The sequence below is a fragment of the Rattus rattus genome, chromosome 5 (genome assembly GCF_011064425.1).
Source record: "Rattus rattus isolate New Zealand chromosome 5, Rrattus_CSIRO_v1, whole genome shotgun sequence".
Lineage (NCBI taxonomy): Eukaryota > Metazoa > Chordata > Mammalia > Rodentia > Muridae > Rattus > Rattus rattus.
Genome location: NC_046158.1, coordinates 112,522,829 through 112,544,130, shown reverse-complemented (window position 1 = coordinate 112,544,130; position 21,302 = coordinate 112,522,829). Strand labels below are relative to the sequence as shown.

At 41.2% G+C, this 21,302-nt stretch overlaps 1 protein-coding gene across 1 annotated transcript in view; it reads right to left on the bottom strand.

The window, feature by feature from the left end:
• The window catches only part of Mcm8 (minichromosome maintenance 8 homologous recombination repair factor), a 30,429-nt gene extending 9,228 nt beyond the window's left edge, over positions 1-21,201 (bottom strand). Inside the window, exons 1-13 of the mRNA XM_032904275.1 lie at positions 21,031-21,201; positions 20,217-20,388; positions 19,610-19,693; positions 17,877-17,959; positions 17,243-17,392; positions 15,947-16,050; positions 13,953-14,151; positions 12,535-12,620; positions 10,441-10,592; positions 10,024-10,219; positions 7,710-7,740; positions 6,736-6,876; positions 1,061-1,202 (exon numbers count right to left, since the gene is read on the bottom strand). Of these exons, the coding sequence (XP_032760166.1) occupies positions 1,061-1,202; positions 6,736-6,876; positions 7,710-7,740; positions 10,024-10,219; positions 10,441-10,592; positions 12,535-12,620; positions 13,953-14,151; positions 15,947-16,050; positions 17,243-17,392; positions 17,877-17,959; positions 19,610-19,693; positions 20,217-20,364 (1,516 nt within the window). The 5' untranslated portion in view covers positions 20,365-20,388; positions 21,031-21,201. The remainder of the gene's footprint in view (positions 1-1,060; positions 1,203-6,735; positions 6,877-7,709; positions 7,741-10,023; positions 10,220-10,440; positions 10,593-12,534; positions 12,621-13,952; positions 14,152-15,946; positions 16,051-17,242; positions 17,393-17,876; positions 17,960-19,609; positions 19,694-20,216; positions 20,389-21,030) is intronic.
• Between the last annotated feature and the right edge of the window lie 101 nt (positions 21,202-21,302).

The following is a 21,302-nucleotide window of genomic DNA, read 5'->3' as shown; positions in this document are numbered from 1 at the left end:
CTGTTGACCTTTCCTTTGTATCTCTCTCTTATACTTGTAAAATCCTTTTCTACTTGTCTAACAGTGTTGTTTAGCCTCATAATGTTTATTATTTAAATATATGTGAGACATGGCACTGACTTAACATTTCACATCTTAAATCCGACTTGTAATGAATAAAATCTGGCAGATTGACAGTTAGGTATCCGTTCAGCACTATTGCCTCTACCTGACATCTCAGCAGAAGCACTGCTGCTTCTGAGGAACACCAGATGAGTGTTTGCCTCAGGACGTATTTGCTGATTATTATTTGTACACCAGTATATTCTAGGCATGCAGAACAGCACCAAAAATTAAAATTTTTTAGCCCTTGTGAAGCTTACATTACATGTGTCCCACAAGAGGCAGACTATTGAAACATGGTGATACTTGCTATGAAAAGAAAGGTAGCCAAGGTAAGGAGAAGGTAAACTCATGGGGCAATCCTTCTAGAACAAAAGACAGCATCCATCTTCTTTCCTGCTTCAAGGTAACTAGAATTATTTTGAGCTAAGTCATAGTAATGCTCTCAATGAGCACTTACTGTACACATACAGGAGGCAGGAGGAACGAGAGTCCACAGGACAGTCCAATCCTCCTCCATCCAGACTTACATAAACTCCAAGCAAACAGTCACAAATGTAACAGGTTATGGAGCTGGAGTTGTGGAAACTATCCATATTTTTTCTGATTATTGGATTTTGACATATTTGCTACAAGATTCTGAAAATAAATAACACCAGTTTCAACTGTATAATAGAAATAAGATGATACTTAAAATGATGTATTTTCAATTATTATTTGATACTCATTGTCAATTCACTGGTTGAGACAGTTCTGTCGAGATGACTCTCAAACTATAAGTAAACTCATTGAAATAAAGAGACTGACCCAGAGGTGGTGACACATGCCTCTAATTCCAGCACTTAGCTGGCAGAGGCTGGAGGATGCTGCTGGGCAATCTGACCTTTAAAGCAAGACAACTGTTTCAAGAAGAAAAAGGTGGTAAGCCTCAGAATCTTTAGTCCCTTTGGTCTCTCACCTTGGTCACCAAGTACCAGGGCACCAGCTTCCAAAGCGAAGTCTCCTGAGGAACTGTCTTTTGAAAGAGTAACCGTCAGACCAGAGCTGGTGGCAGTATTTCCACAAACATACACACCACGTGGTGCCACGTTGCACGCTGCCTATTTAAAACAAAGGTTTAAAAAATCATTCAGAGGGCCGGAGAAGATGGCTTGGGGACAAAGCCTTTGCCATGCAGCATGATAACCTGAGTTTGGATCCCCAGCTCCCTTGTAAAAGCTGGGCACAGCAGTGTAACGTTCATAAGTTCATAATCCCAGCACTTCAGGAATGGAAACAAGCAGATGCCAAGGACTTGCTTGCCAGAGAGTCTACCCAAAACAATAAGCTCCAAAGTTTAGTGAGAGGCCCCCTCTCACAAAATAAGGTGCAGTCACAGAGGAAGAAACCTGACATTGTGACTTCTTCCATTCAGTCAGTCTCTCTCCCCCCTCTCTCTCTCTCTCTCTCTCTCTCTCACTCTCACACCACACCCACACCACACCACACCACCACACCACACACCACACCACACCACACCACACCACACCACACCACACCACACCACACCAGTAGAGAATCACTGACCATCATAGGCAATGGATCAATCCCTGAACCTACATCCCATTTCCTTGTTAAGTCTTTTTAGGTTTTGATGTGCATTTATGTGTGTATCACAAATGTGCTGATGCCCATAAAAAGCCAGAAGAGGCACTGGATCTCCTGGGGCTGGAATTAAAGTGACTCTGAGTCACCTGACATGGGTACTAGGAACCAAACTTGGGTCTTCCAGAAAAACAGCCAATACTCTTAATTGCTGGGCCACTTTAATTCCCCGAGACGGTCTCATGTAGCTGAGACTGTCCTCACACTCACTATGCGGTGCAGAGGCTGACCTTGAAGTGCTGGTTTTACTGAGGTGGAGTATACCACCACAGTAGTCATTCTGTGTGTGCCAGGCAAGCATTCTATCCGCTGTGCCATATACTCAGCTCTCTCTTAGTCTTTTTAGAGAATCCTAACAATGCTGATACTGAGGTGGTTTCCTAAGTAGTCAGAAGAAAGTAGGAATGTAAATGTTAAGTGGTTCTGTTAGTAGTGCTCTATTTCTTTAAAAATCTGGCCTCTAATGTTACAGCTCTTTGAAATTGTTTTTTGATTTTGTAAGTGAGTGTGCCTGCATGTGTGCCTGTGCAGTCAATGATGGCCTTCCTCTATCACTCTCCACTTTTGTTGTTGTTGGTGGTGGTGGTATTGGTGGGTGTGTGTGTGTGTGTGTGTGTGTGTGTGTGTGTGTGTGTGTGTGTGTGCGCGCGTGCATGTACAGTCGATGGCTGCCTTCCTCCATCACTCTCCACTTTACTGCTGTGAGCCGGTGCTGCGCACTGAACCAGAGGTTTGTCACTGTCAGCCAGGCTGGGATCAGTAAGCTGCTGAGGTTGACCCCAGCAGCACTGGGGATGCTGGCATGTGCAGCCATGCCCAGCTACTTACATGGGTGCTCTTAACCAGAGTCAATGCCCTAGCCTGACCAAGACTTTCAATGTTTAAAATAAAATTAACAATGTCCTTTCTTGGTATTAACATTTTCTCAGGACCAATAAATATATTCTGGAACCACTCACTTACCAAAAGTGAGTACACTAAAAAAAAAAAGTGCCAAAATAAAAATATTTTACACTATAAACAAAACATATAAATAAAATTCGAGGCTACAATCAGTTACTGTGAAAGTAAACGCAGGCTTCCACATGTATAACACTAATTCAAAAATCACACACACAATTCCACAAACCATAGAAGAAAGCTTCAATAACTCAGATCCCTGGATGCACCTTTTCCTGCATAACCATTTCCCCTTTAAAAATATTTATTTATTCAATCTGGCTAACCATTTCACCTTTACAAACATTTATTATTATTTCTTTTTTTAAATTGGATATTTTCTTTACTTATATTTCAAATGTTATCCCCTTTCCTGATTTCCCCTCTGGAAACCCCCTATCCCATCCCCCTCCCATTGCTTCTATGAGAGTGTTCCCCCACCCACCCACCAATTCCCTACCAACTCCCTCCCATCTTCCCACCCTAGCATTCCCCTGCATGGGGCATTCAGCCTTCACAGGGCCAAGGGCCTCTCCTCTCACTGATGTCCGATAGGGCCATCATACATACGTGGCTGGAGTCATGGGTCCCTCCAATGTGTACTCTTTGGTTGGTGGTTTAGTTCCTGGGAGTTCTGGGGGGTCTGATTGGTTGATATTGTTTTCTTCCTATGGGGTTGAAAACCACTCCAGTTCCTTTTTTTAACTCCTCCACTGGGGGCCCCATTTTCAGTCCAATGGTTGGTTGAGAGCATCTGACTCAGTATTTCTCAGGCTCTGGCGGAGCCTCTCAGGAGACAGATATATCAGGCTCCAGTCAGCATGCACTTCTTGGCACCCACAATATTGTCTGGGTTTGGTGGCTGTATGTATATGGGATGGATCCCCAGGGAGGGTTGTCTCTGGAGGACCTTTCCCTTAGTCTCTGCTCCACACTTTGTCTCTGTATTTCCTCCTGTGAGTATTTTGTTCTCCCTTCTAAGAAGGACTGAAGCATCACTCTTGGTCTTCCAACTTATTGAGCTTCATGAGGTCTGTGGATTGTATCTTGGGTATTCTGAGCTCTTGGGCTAATATCCACTTATCAGTGAGTTCATAACATGTATGTGTGCTCTTTTGTGATTGGGTTACCTCACTCAGGATGATATGTTCTAGTTACATCCATTTGCCCAAGAATTTCATGAAGTCGTTTTTAATAGCTGAGTAGTACTCCATTATGTAAATGTACCACAATTTCTGTATCCATTCCTCTGTTGAAGGACATCTGGGTTCTTTCCAGCTTCTGGCTATTATAAATAAGGCTGCTATGAACATAGTGGAGCATGTGTCTTTGTTATATGTTGGAGCATCTTTTGGGTACATGCCCAGGAGTGGTATAACTGGGTCCTCAGGTAGTACTATGTCCAATTTTCTGAGGAACTGCCAGACTGATTTCCACAGTGGTTGTACCAGCTTGCAATCCCACCAACAATGAAGGAGTGTTCATTCTCCACATCCTCACCAGCATCTGTTGTCACCTGAGTTTTTGATCTTAGCCATTCTGACCGGTGTAAGGTGGAATCTCAAGAGTTGTTTTGATTTACATTTTCCTGATGACTAAGGATGTTGAACATTTCTTTAGGTGTTTCTTGGCCATTTAATATTCTTCAATTGAGAATTCTTTGTTTAGCTCTGTCCCCCATTTAATAGGGTTATTTGATTCTCTGGAGTCTAACTTCTTGAGCTCTTTGTATATATGGATATTAGCCTTCTATCGGATATAGGATTGATAAAGATCTTTTCCGAATCTGTTGGTTGCTGTTTTGTCCTATTGACAATGTCCTTTGCTTTACAGAAGCTTTGCAATTTTTTCAAGTCCCATTTGTTGATTCTTGATCTTAGAGCATAAGCCATTGGTGTTTTGTTCAGGAAAATTTCCCCTATACCTATGTATTGGAGGCTCTTCCCCACCTTGTCTTCTATTAGATTCAGCATAGGGAATTTGATGTGCAGGTCCTTAATCCACTTGAACTTGAGCTTTATACCGGGTGATAAGAATGGATTGACTTGCATTCTTCTACATATTGACCGCCAGTTAAACCAGCACCATAAGTTGAAAATGCTATCTTTTTTCCACTGGATGGTTTTAGCTCCTTTGTCAAAGATCAAGTGACCATAGGTGTGTGGGTTCATTTCTGGGTCTTCAATTCTATTCCTTTGATCTACCTGCCTGCCTCTGTACCAATACCATACAGTTTTTATCACTATTGCTCTGTAATACTGCTTGAGGTTAGAGATGATGAATCCCCCAGAAGTTCTTTTATTGTTGAGAACAGTTTTCGCTATCCTGAACTTTTGTTATTCCAAATGAATTTGCAAATTGCTCTAACTCTGTGAAGAATTGAGTTGGAATGCTGATGGGGACTGCATTGAATCTGTAGACTGCTTTTGGCAAAATGGCCATTTTTACTATGTTAATCCTGCCAATCCATGAGGATGGGAGGTCTTTCCATCTTCTGAGATCTTTTTCGATTTCATTCTTCAGAAACTTAAAGTTCTTGTCATACAAATCTTTCACTTGCTTGGTTAGAGTCACACCGAGGTATTTTATATTGTTTGTGACTATTGTGAAGGGTGTTGTTTCCCTAATTTCCTTCTCAGCCTGTTTATCCTTTGAGGAGAGGAAGGCTACTGATTTATTTGAGTTAATTTTATACCCAGTCACTTTGCTGAAGTTGTTTATCAGCTGTAGGAGTTCTCTGGTGGAATTCTTGAGGTCACTTAAGTATACTCTGATATCATCTGCAAATAGTGATATTTTGACTTCTTCCTTTCCAATTTGTATCCCCTTGACCTCTTTTTATTGTCTAATGCTCGGGCTATTCATTTATTTCTATGTCGATGAGTATTTTGCCTGCATTTATTAAGTGCAGCACATGTGTGTAGTGCCCATGGAGGCCAGAGGAGGGCATTAAATCCACCAAAACTAGAAACACAGATAGTTGTGATCTGCTATGTAGATGCTGGAACCTGATCCAAGTTCTCTTAACCAATGAGCCATCCCTTCAGCTCTGCTTTCAGATTTATTATAAACTTTGTTTCACTTACAACTAGGCTACCCTGCCTCAGCTATCAGGCTGTTCCAAGGGCTCGGAACAGAGTAAAGAGACCCAAACAGGATGCAATATTAATTAAAATGACTGGTTTAATACTTAGCCAAGGGGTCTAAAGAAGACACATGGTTAGGAAGAATGGCAGGCTGCCAATGCAATGGGAAGATCGCAGCCATCCTGTCTAAATATCAGGACCACCTTCAGGGAACTTCAAATATACAAGTATAGCTCCAGGCTGCCTATACCATGGTCAAATAGTTTCAAACATAACTGTGAGACACAGCCAGAGTGCTCAACTGCTGGATGACTGACTTCAACTCACCAAAGCACCAGGGAGTCCTTTGTAAGGGGGAGGAGCATCCTTCCGGAGGATACTGCAGCAGCCTACTAGTTTTCACTCTGAAAAAACCTCGAGCTTTCCAACAAACAGGCCATTGTGAACCTAAGAGGGGAACAGCAGCAGGCTCTGACCAGCAGAGACTGGTGGCTAAAAACTGACTGGTCAGAGAAGCTGCATTGGTTTGGATTCAGAGACACAGTGGAGATGTATACAGATGGCTCCCCTACCTTTCACCAGAATATTCTGAAGAGTAGTAAGAAGCTTATCTACTTATATGGACAGAATGCATAATCCACCTTTACTTCCTTCACTATCTGGTCATTGTAGTCACAGCACAATAGACTAGCACTATTAGGTGTAATAATGGTGTTGTCAGAAAAACAGCGTTTCATCATAGTTAATACCTCCACAGACCAAGATGCCTATGTAGTCTATGTGGCAGGAGGCCAGCTTGAAGTGAAAATAAGGCCAGATACATTGTATTACTCATGTGAACACCAGTACCTCAATACCCCTAGACAAAGTAGATCCTCTACAACCCAAACATGTCATGCTTTGAGAAACATCACCTGCTGATTATGTAAACAAAAAGCAAAGTGCCAAATAACTGATTTTCTACCTGCAGCATCTGACTCTTCCCCAAGCCTGGATCTCCAACAATCAGGACGTGTGGGTCTCCTCGAATGGGAATCCTGTTTTTGTCATCTGCGTACTTCTGGCTACCGCCAAATAGCGCTAACATCAGTCCTGCTTTAACAAGCTCAAGAGTGGAAAGAGAGAACAGAAAGAGAAATGTAAAGATGACTAGCAGGAGACACTCCTCATGACTACAGCACTAGTTTATCTGGAGACTATCCCCTCTGCAGTGCTGATGGAGCCCAAGGCTTAGTGCCTGATTAGTCAGGTGCTCAGCCCTAAGCTACACCACCAGCCAGGATATTTTTACCATAACTTTACTGTTTGATTATGAAGTTTAGAAGCAAAGCTAAGCATGTCTGCAATCCCAACACTTGAGATAGAGACACAGGAAGAGTACGAGGTTCAATGCTATCTGGGGCAACAAAAGAAAACCTGTTCTTAAAAAGAAAAAAAGCATGTCTAGAAACAACCTGCTATAACACAAATAGTAAGGCTGGAAGTATTTAAATCAAAAGGATCTTAGAAATTGCTAAGAACAACTTTGTAAGACAACAATCTACTCCCAAGTGACAAAGCCAAACACCTGTTGGTGCTGACTTGGTGTCTCGTCACTTTGAAAAGTGTCCCTTCCCATAACTGTCGACAGGTTCAGGGATGTTATTTGCCTTCTACATTAACTTACAGATCAGTGCTTCTCAACCTCCCTAATACTGTGATCCTTTAATCCACTTCCTCATGTTGTGGTGACCCCACCAAAAAATGATTTCAGTGTACAGTACTTCACAACCGTAATTTTGCTACTGTTATGAATTGCAACCCACAGGTTGAAAACTGCTGTTATAGAATGCTGATTCATATTAAAATATTAATGACTGGTAAGAGAATCTTACTACTTTAAAGTATTAATATTGACAACGATGTACTTTTTGAATGAAACTGAAGTAATATACTTACTTCATGACCAAAAATGACAGGACAAAGTGAGCTGAAAAACAGAATACAACTTTAAATTATAACTTAAATTGCATAGGTCCATTGGAAGAACTACTTTACAATTTGCTTAATTTCCTTTATTTAGTATCAAAGGGGAGGCAAATTTTTATCTCCTCAACCCCATAATTTTATTTTTATAGTAAATCCTTTAAAATCTTATTTATTCTATAAAGGGAAGAATGCTTTAAAATCCATGCTTCAAGAGAGTGCTTTCAAACCATCTTAAAGTAACTCAATATACAGCTGATCTGACAGAACTAACACTTAAAATGCACCATCATCAGGTCTTCTGCATTCTTAGTTATTTGTTTTATTTGAACAGACATCTTGAGAGCTGTACAGTAAAGTCCCTGAAAGAGAACACTAATACATGAGCTCACCACAAACATTGTTATTTGAAGGTGGTATACGATTTCATTCCACTTCAGTTCAATTCAAGAGTCACATTAAGAATGTGAATAAATCTACAAGGGCTGGAGAGACAGCTCGGCCTTGAAATCAAAAGGATCTCAGACTCCTAGCACCCATGTAAAAAGCCAGGGAGAGTGGTAAACTGGAATTCTAGCACTGGAAGGTGAAGACAGAAGGAGACCTGGGGCTCATGGCCTGGCCCAGTCAACCTCTACACTCCAGGTTCACTGAGACAGGCCCAAAACATAAGATGCTAACCAACAGAATCACAAGGAACATACTTGGTTGTCAACATAATGCATGCACACATTTTCATGTACACGTGTGTGTACACACAAATTTGATTTATGAATACATACATTTTGTAAACAAGGGACAAATAAAAAATGGATAGGGTAGAAACAAGGAGTAAACTATGAATCTTTCTCCCTTTTTAATAAATATAAACAGAGACTGGTGCCCCTTGGAACTCATCTTAACGATGTTCTAGGCTAATGGCCAGTCACACCCTGCCAATCACCTCAAAGTCTATCACAGACTCTTTCATGGCTACAAAAGCATTGTCAGTAGACAAAACAGGAGTGCTGGGCTAATCCTCCAATCTAGGCCCAGGAGGCAGCTAATGGTAACCACCTGCTCATTAGAGCACTGCAGCCTGCTATCCCTTCTCTGTAATACTCCTGCCTTCCTGCTATTTCTAAGCTCTTCTCCCAAATAAAAGGCACTGAACCAATTCACTGCATCTAAACAAATCTAAACTGAAACATGTCATATAACATGTCTAAACTTGTCATATATTGGTAATTCTAATACTTCTCTGTTTTCTCATCTAGTATTGGTCAATGAACTTTTTTAAAGGTCCAGGATATAAATAATTTCAGCCTTGTAGACTATATAGACTCAGGCTTAAGTAATCAACTTGTAGTGTAGAGGGCAGCTACTAACAACAGGCAAACGAATCAGGTGGGGGTGTTTCACCAAACATTAAAAAAAAAGTCTGCCTCATTTGCCAATCTTCTAGATAAAGTGAAGGACCCTGAAAAACTACTTTGGATGATGAAATCACAAACAAGAAGACAGAAGGGAGAAAGGCAAACTGGTGACCAGGGCCAAAGGGCTGCTAGAGGTAACTTCACTTATAAGCGGTAAGAAGGACGAGGTGTCATGGCTGCTCCTTGGGCACCCGTTCAGACAACAGACAATTCCTATGTAGCTTACATATGCTTACCCGATCACAGTACTAGCTATCACAGAGTAAGTCGGGATGGCTATTTGGGGGGAAGTCTGAAGAGTTTAAGGACAAGAATGCAAGTAACTCAAAGGCCTTGGAAAAAGGGAGCATGGCAAGACCAACTTCCCCACAAAACACATTCCAAGTCTTCTTTCTTCACCGCTGCAGGTGTGTTAAATTCAGTCTCGTGATTTTCCCCATTATTTCAAAATTACCCCCAAACTGTCAGGATGCCAAAGCATACTATATTATGACAAACTTGTCTTCTTTCACACCAGGTACCGCTTTTTTCTGAAAAGGCGTCAGTATAAATACCCGTTGCCACGTGTATGGTTTTGTTGCTGCTACTCACTGTCACTACAGTGAAAGTGACTGAAGGTGGTTCTGTCCCTCAAAGCTTACTCAGACACCAAATGTCATATAACAGCATTTTGTATGATTTTATGTTATGAAGTACTCTTCATTTTTTTTTAACCATTCATAAACATAAACCTTTACAGGTCCTAAAACAAGACAGCAAGCTAGATTTGGCTTACAGACTCGTTAGCCAACCATTCTGTCTAGATTTTTTGACCAGTACCAGGGCAAGCTGACAAGCATATCCCTAGGAAGCTCCCAAGGACTAATGCATACTTGACAATGAGCTTGAGCAGGTTCTCTTCAGCCTGGATCTCTTGGATGGCATACAGGTCTTTAAGGGAGAACTCCATCAGTGTTCCATGCTTGCAACCATCCTCTGTAGTCTGGGCTTTCTGTCCTTTGCTGTTGCTAACAGAGTTTGCTTCAATGTACAAAAGGAACATGCACTTATCATTCTTAGATCGAGAACCTGTAAATTCAAAAGATTAAGTATTGTTTTCATTTCACGTACAACAATTGACTAGGAATGGAAATTCAAGCTTGAGCCACCAAATACTTTATCATACATAAGGAACAGGGCATTCCCTAAATTATTTGAGATGCGGAAGTATCTTATTCAAAGAAAAAAGCTAACACATCACTGTTGAGAGATAGCAGTTGAGAAAGGGCATGAGAAGAGTTACAGCATACCTTCTTCACTATTTGAAACTTTGACAATTCCAGTAACAGTCACTGTATCTCCTGGGACACAGCTATCTACAAGATCATGAACAAGTTCACATTCTATGGTTCGAGGGATCCGACCAGCTTCTCTCTGTGCATCAGACATCAGCTCCTGGATTCTAAGGCATACCAAAGTTTTCAGTTAGAATATATCTTACATACAGTTGTTTCTTCAACTCAGGATCTGTATAATGCTGTTCTAGATGAAGGCAGGCGGGTTTGTAAGGAATTCAATGAAATATAAAAAAATCACATTAGCAGTTTCCAATTCAGGATGGCAGAATAAATGTGTGTATTCATTTACCCAGCACTCCTCAAAAACTAACGAATAGGACTCACTCTTTCTAAAAACAAATAGTGGCAAGAAAAGCAAAATAAAGTCCAGAGCGGGCAGACAAAACTCACAAGCAATTTCTTTAATTACTCAGATAAATACATATCTTACACAGAGAAAAAAGCTAACACACTACTGTTGAGAGACAGCCATTGAGAAAGGGCATAGAGAAGTAGCAACCCAGGTTCTCAGCGGAGTCTCAAGAGGCTCTCAAAAAATGGGGGTGGGGGGTGGGGGTGGGTGGAGGGTGTGTTAGGGAAGGATGGGGATGGCTGGAAGCAATGGACAGTACAGAAATAAGTGTTTAGAATTTCTTTGGCGTGGACAGTCCAGTAGGGAAAGAATAAAATTTACCAATGGGCAGTAAGAGCACTGTCCTATAGAAATGGACAAATCCCTTCTGAGAGAAGAGCTAAAATATCCATGAGGCTATTTCAACTCCAGAATAGAGCTGCCTCATTCCAGCCTTTGAGAAGCCCAAACCAATTCAAGAACAATCAGAATAACCAAAACTCGCCATCTACTCAGGAAGGCCTGAGGAGGGGAACTTCCAACTCACGGAGAGCAGCAGAGATGATCCCACCTCTCCAAACAACTCACCCCATTTTTGAAATGGCAATTTTGAAAAGGCTAAGGAAGAGTTGGGGCAAGGTCACATAGACATACATTGTTACAAAATCACTATCTCAATACCGTAACCACGAAGCAGGCATCTGTAGAAATGACATAACAAAAAGCCACTCTAATTTAGAAAGCATGCAGAAAAATGAAAGTATGGCAAACAAAAGGCAACGGATAATCTAGGGGCTGCATCTGACAGGAAGGCTAAGGAGAATCGTGGACAGTATACAGGACAGCTAAAGACAACTCCGGACAGAAAGTGTCGTGGGCCATGAGGATAACAGTACTCTTTCAACACTCCATAACTGCACAAATGAAGAGATTATAAGGTGGGGCAGAAGCGTCCAGCACCATAAAAGGAATGAGCGACAGAATAAATCAGACCTCCCACTAAGACTAAGAGCAGGGAAAATGACACAAACCTGACTCGAGAGCTGTAAAAGTTTTTTTTTCTTTTTTAAAAGGGATGGTTTATGGACATAGACATATTATCAAGAAAACCTAGAATTACTGGATGAAAAAATCTAAATGATAAGGCTGGAAGCCTCAATGGTTAAAAGCACTCACTGTTCTACTAGAGGACCCAAGTTTGCTTCCCGGAACTGGTGAACTGCCTGTAACACAGCTCCAGGCTGATGTGCTTCTTCTGCCCTTAGATGCCCCTCTTCTGACCTCCATGGGCACTCACACTGACTGCATACATTCACATAGACATCTATACATAAATAAATCTTCTTTAAAAAATACAAAAATAATACCTGACCTTTAAAACAAATAAGTCAAACAAGCCAATAAATGGTGTAACACGCTGGACAGAAAACGAGAGCCTGTCATCAAACAGTCCACTTCTAAGTGGTCCTTTATCTAAAACCTCAATACTACCAGTGCATCATGGGATGGGCACTGAATGACATCATTTAGATAGAAAACGAACACTTCTCAGCAGCAACAAGAGGGGATAGCTGCACTCTTTCTAGAATCCAGTAACCAATCAACCTCAAAGAGGCAATTACCGTTTGAAAGCACAGACTCATCAGTAATCACTGCCATCACAGATTTACTCAGCAGAATGAGAGCCTCTCTCTTATTTCAGTCCGAGTGCTTACTTGATCAACTGCCAGTCCATTGTGACGGTGAGAGGAGAGCTGCGCAATGGCGTAAATGACCTCCCTCGACAAGCAGGCACAGGACACTGCAACAGAAGACATTTACGTTCAGCTTCTGGCAAGCCATGATCATATGTTAAGAAAACTCAGTTATAACCTCTCCCACTTCTTGCTACACTCTTTGGCTGTCATTCTTGGGCCTGTTGTAGCTGACCCCTCTCATCCTCTGTATTTCCCTTGCTATGAGTAGCCAAAGATCCCCGCTTACCTCCGTATCATGCACTCATTGCTTCCTCTGTCCCAAGCAGTCTCCCAGTTCTTGGCTCCTTGACTGTACCACCTCCTTCCAGACATAGGCTTTGACCCAAGCTTCTACTTCTGAAAAGCCTTTCCCTAAGGATCTTCATTAACCCTCAGCTCCCCTCTAGCTCCCTGTGGTGTTATAAATAGGAAGATCCCCACGGATTCCTGTGTTTGAGTGCTTGGCCAGGGAGAGAGGCACTACTAGGAGGTATAGCCTTGTTGGAGGAAGAATGTCATTGTGGAGGCGGGCTTTGAGGTCTCTTACGCTCAAGATATGCCCAGTGTGGCTCGGGTTTCCTTCTGCTGCATACAGATCAAGACGTAGAATTCTTAGCAGCTTCTCTAGCACCGTGTCTGCCTGGATGCCGTGTTTCTCACCATGATGATAATGGACTAAACCTCTCAAACTGTAAGCTACTCCCAACTAAATGTTTTCATTTAAAAGAGTTGCCATGGTTGTGGTGTCTCTTCACAGCAACAAACCTTAACTAAGATACACATACACGCCCCTTCACTGTTTGTGTGGTATAGTCACTTGACAAGTACTTCTCACCTCTCACCATGTATGTTCAAGTTTTCCTATGTCAGTTTGGTTTTTTTGTGTGTTTTGGTTTTTTTGTTTGTTTGTTTGTTTGTTTTTGGTGTTTGAACATCAAGATGCATTTATAAGCTTAATGTACTGTTATCATATATGCAACAGTCTAACTCCCTATCAGGAGCAGGAGTCAGTTGACAGATAGCATTCTGCCTACCAACTGATCTCTTTCCACAACAGCTGTCAATAGCCATGAATAGACTAGAAACTCTGAACTTTGATAATGTGTATGAAAAGCCAAAACCAACCATGAGAAAGGTGGGACACCTCACTCTACCAGATCCATTTTGTAATGGTAACTCCACAGAGACACAGAGGAAGAATGACCCGGGTGAGGGTTCTTCCAGCCTTCTATACCAGGCAATCATGAGACATAATGAAGTCTGGTGGTGTTGAGTTCATGTGTATGGCCGTTTGCTCTGCTACAGCTCTGTTCAAAAGCACTGGTAAATTTTCTGTAAGCTGATGCGCCTTCTCGGTAAAGAAGACAAAAGATATGGTCAATTAAAGAACATATCACCTTTGTTGGAAGATTGTATTTTCCATCCGGAAGAGGAAAGCTCTGAATCTCTCCACATGCAGCACACTGAAAAGCCATTTTGGTGCACAGAGGCTTTATGTTACTGACTCGAACCACCGTCCCTCTTATAGAGATGTACTTCCCATAGCAAGTTGCTCGGATGTTCTTGAGGTGTGTTAAGGGCTCATAGTTGTATACTCTAAAAATAAAACAAGAATGTGTCTCTCCATAAGCCTACAATGTACAGAGAATCATATTTTCACAAGTTCCTTGTAGGCGCAGCTACGGAATTCATCCCTCTGTATATCAGAAACCTCACAAGTTAAATTTTATTAAAAATGAAAAATGCTAACTCCCATATATTGCTGTCTAGGGGAAAGGTGAGAGAACTTCTCTTTAAAGAAAAGGAAGACTGGTGGTGCTCACCTGTAATCACATGGGAGTAAGAGGCGGGCAGTTTTCTGAGGTTGAGGCCAGGTTGGTCTACAGAGCAAGTTCCAGGACAGCCAGGCCTACAGAGAAGCTCGTCTCAAAAACCAAAAATAAAAAAAATATTCCAAAAGGAAAATGCTACGGGTTTCCAATTTTTGAACTCAGAAATCCACCTATCTGTGCTTTCTGGAACTAATGGTGTGCACTGTCACAAAATATCTTCTAAAATGTTGGTAGAGAAAAATGAAACTCTGAAGTTTAAAGTGTTTTAAAAAACTGAATATACTACAAAGATAAACTGGAGAATACTTATTCTCTGTGTCAATGTAAATCTAAGAATTTAACAAAGCACACCCCACGAATTATTACATCTACACAGTAGCTTTGACAAGTTCAAATCTTCACAAAAGTTTTCAGGTCAGGAAATCAGCTTGAGTAGAAAAACGTTAATTGTATGAATCCCAGGCAGGCTGATTTGATTATGGTATCAAATCAGCAAGGAACTCTGGCTTCCTTGTATATATAAACTGACATCCTCATATATATAATCCGGCTTTGCTTTTTTTTGGTGGTGGTGGTTTTGGCATTTACTGTCTTGTGGGTGTACCACAGCAGACACGTGGCGGTCAGAAGACAACTCCACCATATGGGTTCTGGAGACTGAGCCCAGGTCATCAGGCTCGATGGCAGCACCTCCAACCATGGACTGTCTCAGTAACCCGAGATTCTTGTCCTTAAACACTTCCCACTCCTCTAAATAATGCGAGCAAGAACGAACACAGTGAATATAGTTCACGAGGGAAGCGACACAATGACCAAAAGATACTTGGAAAGATTTTGATGTCATTCGACATCAAAGAAAAGCAAATTAAAACTGCTTTGAGATTTCATCTCAGTCTGAACGATTATCTGTCAGGATTCCTTATACATTGCTGAAGGATTGTGAACTGGTAATCAATACGGAGATCCCAATTATCAAATGACTCAGCTATAGCACTACTGAGGATACCTGACGGATTCTGAGTGCGTACACCAGAAACTCGTACACTTACATTTATTGCACACTATTCACAACAGCCAAGGTAAGGAACTAGCCTAGATATCTCTAACAGGTAAGGTACATAGTGGAATCTTAACAAACTGTAAACGAGAATAAAATTATGACACATGAAAATGGATAGAGTTGGAGATCATTTCATTAAGCAAAATATGTGAGACAGAAATACACACACTGCATGCTTGCTCACTGATATGAAATTCAGACACACAGAGGACAGGAACTTAGAAAGTCTTGAGAGTTGCAGACAAGTCTCAAGGAAGATAAAAGAAAAAACAAGAGAGGGTAATAGTCTCTGTGCTATGAAAAGAGATGTGGGGATTGTCTAAGGGGAGGAAGGGGTCCTCCCAAATGCTGAGAGGGAAGAAAGAAAAGCCAGTGTGGGATTTGAGGAAAATTAAAACAAAGTAACATTTTATATACATATATAAATTTCACAATGAAGTCCATTTGTTTGCACAATAATCAAAAGGTTATTGAGAAAACTTAGTATCGCATTTCTCACCTCGCATAAATATGTGGCACATTTACCATGGTTTCTCCACCATTAGACAATCCCTCTTGAGCTTGTAATTCAGCTGCATGCCTTTCAAGGTCCTTAGTTAATACCTTAGTTGAAAATTGAAAAATATTCTTTAAGCAAAATTCTTATAGAACCCAAAGTTTATGAACAGCCCAGAAACAAATAAATAGTACCCTGATAGTCATTTAAAAGGCTAATCTTTGATTATGACTATTTATTTTGCAGTAGACTGTTTTACTTGGGATTTTCTGTACCAGAAACTTCAGCATCCCCACTTACTTACTACTTTTGTCCCAAATAAACTTAGCATTAAAAAACCTTACAGTAGGGGCTGGGGAGACAACTAAGCAGTTAAGAATACTTGCTGTTCTTGTAAAGGACCAAGGTTCAGTTCCCAGCATGGTGACCAAAAACCATGCATAAGTCCAGTTCTAGAGGAACTAATGACCCTTTCTAGTCACACACGGTATATACATACATATGAACAAAACACTCATACACATAAAATAATAGCCCCCTAAGTCATTACACACAGGATTCCACTAGAAAAATTCTGTAGGGCATATCTTAGCCTAAGCCCGGGCAAGAAGGATGGAAAGGAATTGTGCACGTTAGATAAAGAGATGATGTGGTTGTCTGACTAGAGAAATAATAGCCTGGATGAATCTGGAGACAAGAAGCAAGAGTGTCGGTGCAGGGCTCCAGCAGTACACATGACTGTGTTATGATCTGCTGGCCGCACTCAGATATCCTAACTTCCCCACTGTGCCCAGATTCTAATATCCCCTTAAGACCTATCATAAGCCCCATCTTCCTCTGCAGCAGCCAAGGTGCCTGCCCTAGGATCTGCTTCCCTTTACCTTGAAGCACTTATGTGGGTGCTTTCACAAGCTGTGTCGTTTATCCCTGAGAACAACTGACGAAGCACAGAACATACTGTCACTTCCAGTTTACATATGGGACTCTGGGGGAAATAAGTGATTTTCCCAATGCCAAAGAAACTATCTCTCTCAAAAGTCCTTTTGCTCCAAGTTCCTAACTCCATGCCTGTTTTATATTTTCTATGAAATCAGATACTTCCTCAAAGAGGAAGTATGACTTCTCTATCTTTAATGAAATGAAACTAATTGGGGTAAATTGTACATAGACTGAGCTTGCTACCTCTTAAGGGGAAAATGCAACCTTAAACTCTAACCGTCATCTGTTAGCAAAGGCTAAGTACCTTTCAAGAAGTACAAACAGTATGATATCTCCTTTCAACACTTTGGCCAAATTTACCTGATGTATTGCCAGTCCCATACACGCCAGTGTTTTCTCAGGGGCATCTCTTAGTGCACTTTCTATATCTGGTATCAAGTTAGTTATTTCATCGTCTTTTGTCAGTTCTTTAAAATCCACCAAGATGCTTCCCTTTCTTTCTATTTCATCCTATAAAAGATTAAAATTAATACATAACAACTGCTTTCTTGAGTCAACTATCATTAGTATTACTTCAGAAAATATGCACTAGTCACACAGTAATAACTGTCTTATTACATAGCTGTAATGTTATGAATATCTTTACACACAGTTAACCAACTTCTGACGTTGGTATCTATAACCCTTCCCCAACTGCACTGCTCGTGCTCACTAGCTCCTCACGCATCCTGCCCAGTTAGCTGTCACATACAGGCAGACTGCCACAGTCATTATAGAAAGCACTTACCTGGGCTGGAGAGATGGCTCAGCGGTTAAGAGCACCGACTGCTCTTCCAGAGGTCCTGAGTTCAATTCCCAGCAACCACATGGTGGCTCACAACCATCTGTAATGGGATCTGATGCCCTCTTCTGGTGTGTCTGAAGACAGCTACAGTGTACTTATATATAATAAATGAATAAAATCTTAAAAAAAAAAAAAAAAGAAAGCACTTACCTTATCATATAAGTCGATATGCCTTGTGAAAAATTTCTCAAATGCTTGGATCTTCTCAGTAAGAGGAGAGTTATTACTGTAAACTAACCCAACAAACTGAGCATTAGCACCAAGAATCATGGATGGAACTATTTTATTTTCTGAGACAGAGCCCTAGAGACCCCATTAATTTTTCCTCCTTACTTATTTCATAGTGTGCTTGCATTTGGAGAAATACCGGTAAGAATACTTGAGATTCTTAAAAAAAAAAAAAACAAACCAAAAAACAAACAACCTAGTGTCTGAACAACCTAAAGATATATAAAAGTCCAAATATCTGAGAAACCTTCTGAGTCTCAGACTCCTCAAAGGGTATAGCGATTGAAGTATCTTATTCAAGTGCAAGGAATGTGAAGCCACGTTCACGAACGGAGCTAAAGACAATCACTGTCTCTGTAAAGTAGAGTCTACCAGGGCATTTACTTCGAAGATCTGCAGACAGGCCAAAGCTTAACTGCGATTTTAAAATTATAATGCTACTTTTTAATACTTTTACAAAGTTGTATAGTATCTTTAAATTTCTCTCTCATAGAAACCCTCTAATGAAATGCAGCTGGGTCAATTTTAAGCAAGGTATCCCTTGAATTCCACCTTTAGTAATCTAAAAAAATCACTCTACAGTGGTCTGAGCTAGCTACTAAAGGGGATGATGAAAATGTTGGTGGCTAATGTATCCCAAAGGAACAAAGGATCTTCTATGAAACACAGCTATCAAATTAATAGTGAGTGAAAAGAATTAATTCACAGAATGAACACTGAAAGTCTATCACAAGACAGGACCCTTGACTACAAGCACTGCAGTATACTGGAGAGAAACCCACAGCTACAAATAAAAGCAAGAACAAAACCACACCTCATAAGAGATATGATAAACATGTAGAGACCATAAGACAACATCTCCATACTTTACAAACATCAAGAGCCTTTTAATTCTTGGTAAGAAGCCTATTACTCTATTTCCTGCTGTCTGAATGCTGTCTTTGTCCAAGTTCGTAGGTTCAGTCAATTGGAGACACTGGAAGGTCTGGAAGGTGGCAAGAAACTACCCTTATTTTCATTCTTTTTTAATTTAATTTTAAGTGTGTATGGAGAGAGAGGTGTGGGGGGAGGCCATGCATACAGAGGTCAAAACCAGTTTCACAGTGAGCTTCCTTTTGGAAGCAAGCTCAGGCTCTCCAGAACAGCAAGCATGCTTAACTTCTGAGCCATTCCTCCAGCCCCTTGTTCTGCAGCATCTCTGCTACTGCACAGAACAGCTATAGTTCTAGCCTCCAGAACATCTGATCCATCCTCAGTTACTAGGGTCAACCAGCTTCATTCATCCATGGTCTCACCACAAAGTAGGATGCCTTCAGAGCGATAAAACACAGCTTTGGAAGGCACCCAGCAATGAAATGACACTGTTGCTGGGCCTCCACCTTTGAGGTCCCAACCTCTGATAACTTTGGCATTTATGATTTGTTCTCCCTCAGTCACAGGAATCAGATTGCTCTATTACGTCATCCATATAAATGTGTCTAATTCCTTGTATAACATTCATCAGTTCCTGTTTTCCTGATACATTATATAGTACCAACATCCAAACAAATGTTTGGAAGAGCGAAAGGCATGTAGCAGAAAGTCAAGAGAACCAAGGGAACATGAATTGTAGTATCCAAAGAGGAATAGACAACTCGTGGTTCTTTAACTCTTACCTTCAGAGAAGTAAAGCTTCCAGCCCTTATACGGTATAAACTGATCCAACGTTGACTGTTGAAGTAAAGGTTGTGAGGCTTGTTCTGAGGAAGTAAACTACGATGTTAGTAAAAGACAAAGCATCATTCTGTCTTCCCGACAACTAGTTTCTCCTTTTACAAGAGTCTATTAATAGACTCTAAGTTAGATGTTTCAACAAGAATTATAAATATTAACTTTCAAACTTTAAGTTTGAGTTAAACTGTCCTGCTGTCTACTAGGCATGATTAGTAGTAGGGGTGTGTGTGTGTGTGTGTGTGTGTGTGTGTGTGTATGTATATGTGTGTGTGTATATATATATATATATATATATATATATTTTTTTTTTTTTTTTTACATTGTGTTGCCTGTGCCCACTTGTGGGACCAAACATGCCATAGTGCCTATGTGGAAGGAAGAGGGCAGCTTGTGGAGTCAGTTCTCCCCTTCCATCATATGGGTTCTAGGGACCTAACTGAGGGTCCTCAGGCTTCATTCACAGCAGGCCCCCTTACCTACTCAGCCATCTACGGCTCTTGAGTAGTTTCTTTCCTGACAGAAAACAAATTGATCCCTGACTGCATTTACCAGAAGCATGATTTCCTGCAGCTTTACTCAGGTCAGCTCTGTGTTCTCTGTCTCTCCACCTTCCTGAGAAGTTCCCACCACCTCTTCCTCTTTTCCAGTTTTGGAATCGTCCTCGTCCAAAACCTCTGCCTCTGTATGCACCACTCATGTCTTCTGAGAGTCAACAGCACTCCTAAGAAATGTATTAACAGTGTAAAGAGAGGGAAATTACTGTACTGTGCTTAAGACTAGCACATAAGTCTGCAAAGTTCCATGTACAGTATAAACCATATGTGTTGTGCTCTTAATTCTTTTAAATGCCATCGCAACTAAGGTACACCACAGACGTTTATTCAGCACCAGTTTTCAATGAACCACCAAGAGAGTAATCAAGGTAACTTGAACCTGTTTGCAGTACGAGTTACTAGGGAAACATCATAGCTCAATCTTCGTTGTATTATTTTCTGTGGCAAGCTGTCCTAAAACTGTTCTAAAGAAAATAATTCCACTTAGAAATTCCTATCCCATAGTTACAAACTACTGATATTCATACACTGGTGCAATTCGTTAGGAGAGCCTGTTCTAACCTTACGATGATTCAATTAATAAAAAGGTCCGCAAGTATGCAAGCTAATAAAAATTAAGGTTGCTTGCAATAGCACTGAGATACGTCTTCAGGATGAGACATTCTATCGCAACACTACGTTCCACATCGATCCAATAGGATAACATACTGAGAACGGAGGCACTTCCAACAACTACATAGGGAAGCAGCCTGAGAAAAGCCACCCGCAATCCCTGACTTCATTCTCGCCGCGTTTTTCTCGCGTCCTACTTTCAGGAGTCCCCGAGTCTCCCAGCCAGCCACAGAGCCATAGGCGGTACGCAGTCCCACGCAGGGTTACGCAAACATTCGGTCTTCGGAGTCGCCCGAGGCGAGCGCAGGGCGGCGAAGGCCGGGCACAACACCACAAGGTAAACTCCGACCTCCCTCAAAGTTCTTTTTTAGCGCGCCTACGACGCGCTTCTGTTTAAGGAAGCCACGCGCCTGGGAGGCGGGACAAAGTGTAGCCAATCAAAGAGTCAGATAGACGGAAGTCGCCAGGC